Below are 10894 nucleotides of genomic sequence, written 5' to 3'. Positions count from 1 at the left end.
GTACCCACCACCACGCCCAGCTAATTTTTGTATTTTTAGTAGAGATGGGGTTTCACCATGTTGACCAGGCTTGTCTCAAACTCCTGACCTCAAGCAATCTGCCTGTCTTGGCCTCCCAAAGTGCTGGGATTACAGGCCTGAGCCATCGCATCCAGCCAGAATAAATTATTGGCATACAATGAAATACTGTACAGGAAGAAAATGAACAAACCACTGCTACATGCAACAACATGGATGAGCCAGTAACATAATGATCAGCAAAAGAAGCTAAACCTAAGAGGGTACTTAATGGTAGGATTCCATGGATAATGTTGAACATGGACAGTAATAACTGATAGTGATAGAATGTCAAGGCATGGGTTATGTTTGTCCCGGGATGGGGAGAGTGGCCTGGGAGTATGAGGAGTGTTGTGGTATCTTAGTAACGTTCTGTTTCTTGATTTGGGTGGTGGTGACAAATATGTGTTCACACTTAGCTGTACACATCCATGCACTTTTCTATAGGAACGTACTATATAGATGGTTTCTAAGTATGCCAAAACAGAGAAATCAAGAAAGAAAAGTATACATTCTGTCTTCATGAAACCAAGAGACATATGTAATTTCAATCATAATTTATAAAAAAAGGACAGCTGATGAGAGAATAATAAATGACTTAGCCAGAGTATAAGAAGCAAGATTATTTGCACCATCTTTTAAAAAAAATGTAATAGAAAAGAATTGGAGGCCCCACATGCTAGGGAAGAACAGGAATTGGAAGTTCATGTAAAAAGCAGTTAGAATTAACAAGACCAGAAGTTATATATATTTGGAGAAACAACCTCAGAAACTCACAACTCCAGCCCTGTGGCATTTGGAGAGGGAATGACCAGACCAAAATGGGGACAAAATAAAGTCTGTCTTTTGAACATCCCAACCCCTCTCGCAGTGCCACTCCAGGTTTAGACTGCAGAGCAGAAGACCTCTCTCTGAACTAACTCAGAGAAAAGACCTACAGAGATTGACATCTAGGGATCGCCAGTGAAAATGCCACCTGATTGATTGCCCTACAGTGAAAGCCAGCAGTTGAGGAGAGTTGCTTAGTTCCCTATTCTTACACGCATAGCCAGCCAGCCAAGAAGTAGCAGAAGGAAAAGTCTACAACATAAAATACTGAAGTGAAAATAACTCCCAGGAAATGGACAACACAAACAGTAGAAGATATCAAAAAATAACTATGCCGCAAAAGTACAAGAAAAAGTATCCATTAAATAGGGGGAAAAAAGACTGTGAGAAGATAAAAGATACAGGTTTTGAAAATTACTATTAGAGGCCAGGCGTGGTGACTCACACCTGTAATCCCAGCACTTTGGGATAATTCTTTTCAATAGAGTACTGCCTCCGCAAAGAACTGGCCGCATGGTTCCCGTGTCTAGTGTCCCATCTATGAAATAGGGCAGTCCCTCCCACCTTTGCCACCCCAACAGGTCGTTGGAAGAACAAAGGAACTCTCGATAGTCCTATGCAGATGGAGGCACTGAGGGGTAACAGCTAATCCTGCTAGGGCTCAACTTCTCTCAGGATGGAGGCTTTTGAAGAATCTGTTTTTCTCTATTCAGTCAGAGGCACCCATTCTAGCCCCAATTATCACTGGAGCTGCAGCAAGCCTGTCAGTTTTCTCAGAAGTCCAATTTAAAACACTACACATTCAATGTCTGTGTAATCCGAGAATGGACACACGGTGGAGCTGCAAGGGTTACTGGAGTGCCGGAGAAAGCCCAGCCCCGCTCACCTCCTCCAACCCCAGGGCTAACTCCAGCCCACCCTGGCCTCCCTGCAGTCTCTAAAGCACACAGGAGAAGGAACCACAGACTGAGCTGAATTCCAAGTACAAACTTTATTTCTATTACAAGGAAGTTAATAATAATAGTAAAATAAAAACAAGGGGAAGGGGCTCTGACACTTGGTTTTCAGAGCAAGCATGGGGCTGCGGCAGAGCCCAACATAGCCCCTGTGGGGTCAGGGAGCCCTCAGCCCTCCCCATTAGAGAGCAGTGAGGAGGAAAGATCCATGCTCCCCCAGGAACAGAAGGCAGTGATGCCAAATGCTAAGGAAGCAGCTTAAAACACAGTCCCCAGGGCACTCACCTCCAGCTCAACATATCAAAAGCCTCGTTACTGACAGACATTGCAAGTGGCCTGAGCACCTTACCAGAGCACCTCACACACACCTGGGACCCAATCGAGTGTGGACAGAGGCAGTACAGGGAGAGGTTGCCCAAAAGCCCCCAAATTTAGGCCCCAACAGGGCAGAAAATCACTTTACTGGTTGGTACCAGGTTTCCAAAATCTTCCCCTCCTTCCACCGGGACCGCACAGCACCAAGGGGCAGTGGCGACACTAAGTCAAAAGGGAGCCCTGGCAGCTGAGGTTGCGGCTTATATTTCACTGCTGCTGAAAGGTGACAGCTAAGGCTGAAGCATTCCTCAACCACCACCCTGCTCCCTTCCCTCAAACTCAAACCCCCACAGCACAACCCCAAAAGACACAAAATGGCCATAACCTAGAAAAATCTAAAATCTGGAAAATCTCTCCCACCCAAAGAGCCAGAGAGGTGGGCCTGCACGGCGGCAAGTGCTGCTGTGCACAGAAGACAGGAACCGATGTAAACTCTCTGGAGACACCATTACTCCTCCTCTTCCTCCTCTGCATCCCCAGCTCCTTGTTGCTTGGAGGGCTTTGCCTGGTAAACAACACAACACAAATGAAACTTTATGTAAGAAGTGAAAGAGCAGTACTCCTCCCCTGGATCCCTGAAAATGTCCCGCTTCCATAGAAACCTCCTCAAAAGTCAAAGGAACAGTCTTTCAACCACAACCCGCCTGGTTCCAGCAACTTCTACAACTTCAGGAGCCACACCAGCCCCACCATGTCTGAGTCCCCCCTGAGCATCGTGGGTTGGAGCCCACGTTACCTTTGCAGTTCTGCTGCGATAGTTGGCAGCTGCAGGGGTGACCCGGGAATTCCTGCCACCTTCACTCCTACCACTGAAAGAAAACAATTGGAAACTAGCTCCTGAAGTGTCCCTGAGCAAAGGTCAACAAACTCAGAGAGAACAGGAAGCAGCCCTATGCTCGCAGACAAACCCCAAAAAACCCATGGGCCACAAAATAGTTTTGGAGTCAGGTGACAATACAGGAAAAATCCATGCTCCTCCTCTTTTTTTTTTTTTTTTTTTTTTTTTTGAGACGGAGTCTCGCTCTGCCACCCAGGCTGGAGTGCAGTGGCCGGATCTCAGCTCACTGCAAGCTCCACCTCCCGGGTTTACGCCATTCTCCTGCCTCAGCCTCCCGAGTAGCTGGGACTACAGGCGCCCGCCAAATCGCCCAGCTAGTTTTTTGTATTTTTTAGTAGAGACGGGGTTTCACCGTGTTAGCCAGGATGGTCTCGATCTCCTGACCTCGTGATCCGCCCGTCTCGGCCTCCCAAAGTGCTGGGATTACAGGCTTGAGCCACCGCACCCGGCCCATACTCCTCCTCTTACCATGCAAGGACCTCAGTCTTACCCGAGGCCCGGCGAGGGTAACCAGGCCTTTGCCCATGTTTGCTTCAGCTACTCCCAGGCCCCATTCCTGGGCTACTGATTCTTACCTAGCTCCGTATCTCCCTGCAGGCCCATGGGGGAAAGAGGGCACAATGTTTTCTGGGTAGAGACTTTGAGGAGGGCGAATCACTGAAACGTGCCCAGGGGCTATGGCCCCATTCTGACTGTTTCGATTCCGCCCCCGGATGTCCTGGCTGTCGGAGTTGTTGAGCTTCAGCACACGAGGAGGGCTGGGCTGGCACCCAGGTCTGGGCCCTGATGTTGATCTTGATAGCTGGTTGTAGGTAGCTGTCATATTGTTAAAGGGTCGGCTGGGAGGCAGACAGGAGGTGGGCCCATTAGCAGTTTCCTGCTTAATATCATCCAGGTAACCAGAAGACAGGTCTCCTGAGAAGAGAAAATGGTAACAGCTTTAGGAAAAAGCCTGCTCTGGCTATAGTGCCAGGTTTAGGGCAAAAACAAAAAGATTCCAGATAGAAGACAACTGCTCAGCTAGGTGTGACGGCTCATGCCTGTAAACCCAGCACTTTGGGAGGCCAAGGCAGGTGGGTCACCTGAGGTCAGGAGTTCGAGACCAGCCTGGCCAACATGGTGAAATCCCATCTCTACTAAAAAAATAAAAATAAAAAATTAGCCAGGTGAGGTGGCAGACAGCTATAGTCTCAGCTACTCAGGAGGCTGACACCAGGAGAATCACTTAAACCCGGGAGGTGAAGACTGCAGTGAGCTGAGATCATGCCACTGCATTCCAGCCTAGGCAAGACAGAGCAAGACTCTGTCTCAAAAAGAAAAAAAAAAAAAAAAGAGAGAGTGAGAAAGAAAGGTAAGAAATTTAACGGAATTCTGCAATGAGCTGCGGTTGCTGCATTGGGTTCCAACCATAGAGAAAGACTCAGACTCAAAAAAAAAAAAAAAAAAAAAAAAAAAACGACAACTGCTCACCCCAACAGGCTGCTGGACCCCACATCTCCAGGGCAGAGTTGGTGATGTTTTATCTATTCTGCATATATTATATGAGTCCTCAAAGACAGCCTCCTAACTATTCAATAACAGTGTGCAAGCAAACCTTGAAAAACATTTTTTTTTTTTTTTGAGATGGAGTCTTGCTCTGTCGCCCAGGCTGGAATGCAATGGCATGATCGTGGCTCACTGCAGCCTCTGCCTCCTGAATTCAAGTGATTCTCCTGCCTCACCTCCCAAGTAGCTGGGACTACAGGCACCCGCCACCACGCCCGGCTAATTTTTCTATTTTTAGTAGAGACGGGGTTTCACGATGTTGGCCAGGCTGGTCTTGAACTCCTGACCTTGTGATCCACCCACCTCAGCCTCCCAAAGTGCTGGGATTACAGGCGTGAGCCACCATGCCCAGACGAAAAATAATTTCTAATTGGCTTTGTAGTGGTGAGGTTTCAAAAACAGTTTACTTGCCTAAACATGAGGCTCTTAAGCAATAACAGTAAGTTTGAGGCTGGGTGTGATGGCTCACACCTGTAATCCCAACACTTTGGGAGGCTGAGCTGGGAGGAACACTTGAGCACAGGAGTTCAAGATCAGCCTGGACAATGTGGCGAAACCCCAACTCTACAAAAGATTAAAATAAAAATTAGCTGGGTGTGGTGGTGGGCACCTAGCCTACCTATAGTCCCAGCTACTCAGGAGGCTACGGGTGGGAGAATAACTTGAGCTCAAGAAGTTGAGACTGCAGTGAGCTGTGATCACGCCACTGCACTCCAGCTTGGATGACTAAGAGACCTTGTCTTAACAAAAAAAAAAGAAAAATAATGTTTGAGGTCAGTCACAGTGGCCCATGCCTGTAACCCCAATGCTTTGGGAGTCCAAGGCACAAGTACTGCTTGAGGCCAAGAGTTCAAAATCACCCTGGGCAACATAGCAAGACCCTATCTCTACAAAAACAAAAAACTAGCTGGGTGTAGTAGAGTGTGCCTGTAGTCCCAGCTACTTGGGAGGCTGAGGAGGGAGGACCACTTGAGCCCAGGAGTTTGAGGCTGTGGTAAGCTATGATTGTGTCACTGCACTCCAGCCTGGGTGACAGAGCAAGACTCTGTCTCTACAAAAAATTAAAAATAAATAACAATAGGTTTGAGTACCCTAAGTGTATTTCAACTTGAAATGGGGGCCCAGGGTAGTTACCATAAGGTCTGCAAATTATCTACAAATAGTCCACTAAGTGCACAGACAGGAAACCAGAAACTTACTACAAGCACTAAGTACTACGTGTATCTCACGGATGTCCGCAAAGCCATTACCCTAAAAATCACACACTTGAGAGAGCTCAGTCTAATGTGGGATCACAACTACCTGCAGGAGTCCCCCATGAGACCCTAGTGTGTTTGGAAATTTGAGATGCAGGTAATCCCCACATTAGAGCAGTGGATGAGAAGTGGTAAACAGGCCGGAGACAGCAGTGGACCCGCAGCCTTGGTTCAGTCCTGGCTAATAAATACCCTGGTGTCTGACACGCCTCCTGGGCAGCTCTGGTGAGTTCTCTTGAGGCTGGGAATCCAGTCTAGGAATCCCCTCTGTCACATGGTTGGTTGCTGTGGCTGGGCGTTGGTCACACTGGTCCTAAACAAGAAAAAACAGAATTAGTACCTCTGAATTGAGTCATTCCCAGAAAAGAGCACGCGATGGGAGGAACAGCAGGGTATTCCTTATCTGGATGGGGACTTTGACAACCTCTGAAAGTTCTGGGAACTTTCAGAAACCACACATCTGGAATGGTGAATTCAATCCCCTTGGCACCTGAGGCACTGACAGAAGCACTTTCTGATTTGTGCAGGGATGAGTGAAGGGCTGGTCTTGGAGCAAAAAAAAACATTTCTTTCTTTTTCTCTCTCTTTTTTTTTTTTAAAGACTACTCAAGTGCAATAGTGAGAAGACGGGAAGGAGTAGAACAAGGAGTTCGATCTGTAACTGACTGTGAACAATCAACTGAGATAACTCACTACCTTCAGAGCAGCTGAAAAGCATTTCTATACTCTCACCAGAGTATTTATTTGTGTGGTTGCTTATTTCAGTCTGCCCTAGAGGGTAAGCAGTCTCTTATCTACTGTTTGATCGCAAAGCAGGAGTCTTTTTTTTGCTTTCTTTTTTTTTTTTGAGACAGAGTCTCGCTCTGTCACCCAGGCTGGAGTGCAGTGGTCTGATCTCAGCTCACTACAACCTCCACCTCCCAGGTTCAAGTGATTCTCATGCCTCAGCCTCCCAAGTAGCTGGGACTACAGGCGCCCGCCACCTCGCCCGGCTAGTTTTTCGTATTTTTTTTTAGTAGAGACGGGGTTTCACAGTGTTAGCCAGGATGGTCTCGATCTCCTGACCTCGTGATCCGCCTGTCTCGGCCTCCCAAAGTGCTGGGATTACAGGCTTGAGCCACCGCGCCCGGCCTAATTTTTGTATTTTTAGTAGAGACGGGGTTTCACTATGTTAGCCAGGCTGGTCTCAAACTTTTGACCTCAAGTGATCTTCCCGCTTCAGCCTCCCAAAGTGCTGGGATTACAGGCATAAGCCACCACGCCTGGCCTCTGAAAAGCAGGAGTCTTTATTACAGAAATGAAATGTACAATGTTCTAGTAACAGCTGCATGGCATCAACTACAGAAATGGTACCTGCAGTGTTGACTCCCACTCCCCGTAACGTATACGATTGAACAGAAAACATATTTTCCACTAACAGATTGGAATCCTATACTGTAAATGCTGAAAAATGACTTCATATTGTCTAGTCCAACTCCCTTACTTACAGATGGCCCCAGTGAGGGGCATCCATAGGACAAAACCAGAAGTAGACCCTCAGGTGTCCTACAATGCAAGTCTCAAATGCCACCACAATGGGAAAAACCCACCTGGTGAAAAGCAGGGAGACTCTCATCTAAACCTTCTGACAAGGCTTCCTTCCACACCTGCTCAAATAGAGTCCTGGCTCTTTGGCCCTCAGCTAGTAACAAGATGGCTACAGTTGCCCGAAGGGAGGGAAAGTCTGAAGGCCTGCGGTATTGGTTACCACAGACAGCTCACAAAGATGACACGGCCAGAAGCCAAGTGTGTGCATTCCTTGTCAGGATGGAATGCAACTTAAAGGCTAAGGAAGTGTTCTCAGCTCTGGAAGCCTCAGGTTCACGCACAGAGCCACACGGACAGGCACTCCAGGGACCCTTACCTGGTGATGGAACAGCACCTCCTCTTCCAGCTGTACCCCACAGAATTCACAGGGGATGATGATGGTCTCCTCCACAGAGTGTGAACTGCTCAGGCCCATCAAAGAGTCTAACTGCTTACTTGCAGCCTGTTGCAAGAAGTTCTGGAAGATGACATCATGTTCCTCCACCCCTCTAGGGGAAGAGCTGCCAGTATTGAGTGAAGGTAAGGCACGTGAAGGGTTACAGCTTGTCTGTCATTCAAAAAATATAGGTTAAAAACAAAAATCAGAGGTTAAAAAACTACATTCCTAAGATATTTTCTAGCAGTCAAATAATTTTAACAATGCTTGGCTGGGCGCAGTGGCTCACGCCTGTAATCCCAGCACTTTGGGAGGCCGAGGCAGGCGGATCATGAGGTCAGGAGATCAAGACCAGCCTGGCCAAGAGGTTGAAACCCCGTCTCTACTGAAAATACAAAAATTAGCTGGGCATGGTGGCACTTGCCTATAATCCCAGCTACTTGGGAGGCTGAGGCAGAGAACTGCTTGAACCTGGGAGGCGGAGGTCGCAGTGACCCAAGATCACGCCACTGCACTCCAGCCTGGGCGACAGAGTGAGACTCCATCTCATAAAAAAAAAAAAAAAAAAAAAATTAGCAATGCTCAATATTGGAAAGAGGAACTAAAAGGGGGAATATACATAGAATACTCATTTTACTTTTAAATATTTTTGTGGGTTTTTTTTAAGCGTGTTCATGTGTTTATTCTTTTTAAATTAATTTGAAATGATTCAAGGTTCTTCCCACCACACCCATACAGTAAAAGAGAGGCACAAATATTCTTTATTATCTTTGCTAATGGATTTTCCACGGTACTCCTAAAACAAAAACCGTATGTATTCAAATAGTATATTATTTCATTTATGGGGGAAAATATGTTCCCCTATACAGAGCACAGGCACTTAGTAGTTGTGGAAATGCCAGACTAGGCCAAACCAAATGAGAGTACTGAGGGAACAAGAAGTCCCTCCAGGCCAGGCGCGGTGGCTCACTCCTGTAATCTCAGCACTTTGGGAGGCCAAGGTGGGCAGGTCACAAGGTCAGGAGTTTGAGACCAGCCTAGCCAACCAACATGGTGAAACCCCGTCTCTATGAAAAATACAAAATTAGCCAGGCATGGTGGTGCACGCCTGTAGCCCAGCTACCCGGGAGGCTAAGGCAGAAGAATAACTGGAACCCGGGAGGCAGAGGTTGCAGTGAGCCCAGATCACGTCACTGCGTTCTAGCCTAGGTGATAGAGTGAGACTCCATCTCAAAAAATAAAAAAATAAAAAACACAGAAGTTCCCTCCATCAGGTAATCCTCAAACACATAAAGCTATTTGCTCATCATTCCTAAATGGCTCAAGAATAGTCAGTCAGTCAAATAACTGACACCTTTTCGGATACCAAGTATTTAGAGATTCTGAAACCGGGAAAACTCAGAACCTGCCCTCAGGGAACTCAGCCTAGTGATGCAGACCAACAGGAGATCAGAAGACCACATCATAAAGTGACAAACTATAAGAGAGGTGGGCACGGACTTTCAGAAGCACACAGGTGTGGTTCCTGACCTAGCCTTCATAGTACCCCCTCTCAGGATGGCTTCCATAGTCACATCTGAACCAACTCTACAAGTAAGGGGTCTCTGTTGTTGGATGTGTTAAGGAGACAGGGGCAGAAGGCCAGACACCATTCAGGTAGATAAAGTAATGTGTAGAAAACACCCTTGACCTTTCTAGAAAAATGGAAGGACTTCAATACAGCTCCAATAAATCAAAATGTGGCATGAGATGAGACCAGATCACAGGATGGGGGTAGTGGAGATATATGTGCACCAGTCACTACCACATGAAAGGACTGCTAGCATGAGATTTCTAGGTCTGCTGAAATGAGCATAATTCCCCGCCCCCTTTGTTTTTTTGGTACAGCTGGGGTCTCACTATGTTGCCCAGGATGGCCTCAAACTCATGGGCTCAAGCAATCCTCCCACCTCAGCCTCCTGAGTAGCTGGGACTACAGGCACAAACTACTGCCATCACTTTTTCTAAGAAGGAACAAGGCTAAGTTTTCATATCTGTATGCCAGTCACACCATGGAAAAGAACATTGCTATTCCTACCACGGGCATTGTATTAAAATGATTTGTTCAAGGCCTCATGTGGCCTGTAACTCCAATTATGGCCTGCATACATTCCAACTAAAAGTCCTCAAGTAATTCATAACACACCTGATGGTCAATCAGCAGTTCCTCTGGGTAGAGCTCCTCACAAAATTCACAAGGCAACATGGTCTCGTCAGCTGCACCTAGGTATTAGGCCACATAATGACACTCAGGATGAACAAAACCAAACTTGAATTGAACCTTTTATCCTCTTTATGGGGTCTTATATAGAAGTTTGGCTTTCTTTAATGTTTCTTATAGACAGCAATTTGTGGGGCTGTATATTCTCAGAGGGAACCCATCTAAGAGATAAACTCTAGGCAAAAACTTCCATTATGAAACAAGAAATGTACTTGACCCCAGTTTCCTGAGTAGCAGTATAGTAGTAGTTTACCTGCTACTCACTGCTCTAAGGAAGCGATTTAAATCGTAGGCAATAATCTTAAGTGTTTTTCACACACTATTTCAATCCTCAGAATACACTTACGAAGTAGATCCTACATTATCCTTATTTTACAGATAAAGAAATTGAGCAAACTGGCAAATAATATCATGAATACTCCTCCCAGTACCAAAATACCCAAAAAATATTGACTAAAAGTAACTAAAGTGAACAAATCGATACATTTTAAAACCAAGATTCCCAGACACAACACCCTCAGTAAGACTGCTAAACAAATGGGAGGGTGAACAATGGGGAGATGCAGGGAAATTCACCCTTCAACCCAACTAGATTTTAGTTCTGGATAGAAGAGAGAAAAGTCTCTACCAAGTAGAGTAACTAGAGCTTGGCCCCTTATATAGGTTTGGGGTCACAGTCTGTGCTTATGTTTTTTATGTTTCTATTTTTACATAAATTCACATTTGTGATTTTTTTTTTTGAGGCAGGGTCTCACTCTGTCATCTAGGCTGGAGTGCAGTGGTGGATAGAAGAGAGAAAAGTCTCTACCAAGTAGA

General features: G+C 46.2%; 1 protein-coding gene across 3 annotated transcripts in view; it reads right to left on the bottom strand.

Annotated features, from left to right (window-relative positions):
* Window positions 1-1857: 1857 nt before the first annotated feature.
* TRAFD1 (TRAF-type zinc finger domain containing 1) overlaps window positions 1858-10894 on the bottom strand; it is a 36843-nt gene continuing 27806 nt past the window's right edge. For all 3 annotated transcript variants that reach the window (XM_011928662.1, XM_011928664.1, XM_011928663.1), the window contains 6 exons: window positions 10004-10080; window positions 7759-7989; window positions 6048-6168; window positions 3630-3969; window positions 2953-3025; window positions 1858-2721 (listed from right to left, as the gene is read on the bottom strand). In XM_011928662.1, the coding sequence (XP_011784052.1) occupies window positions 2665-2721; window positions 2953-3025; window positions 3630-3969; window positions 6048-6168; window positions 7759-7989; window positions 10004-10080 (899 nt within the window). In that variant the 3' untranslated portion in view covers window positions 1858-2664. The remainder of the gene's footprint in view (window positions 2722-2952; window positions 3026-3629; window positions 3970-6047; window positions 6169-7758; window positions 7990-10003; window positions 10081-10894) is intronic.

Source organism: Colobus angolensis, unplaced genomic scaffold (assembly GCF_000951035.1).
Source record: "Colobus angolensis palliatus isolate OR3802 unplaced genomic scaffold, Cang.pa_1.0 Scaffold79, whole genome shotgun sequence".
NCBI lineage: Eukaryota > Metazoa > Chordata > Mammalia > Primates > Cercopithecidae > Colobus > Colobus angolensis.
This window is presented reverse-complemented; position numbering and strand designations above follow the sequence as displayed.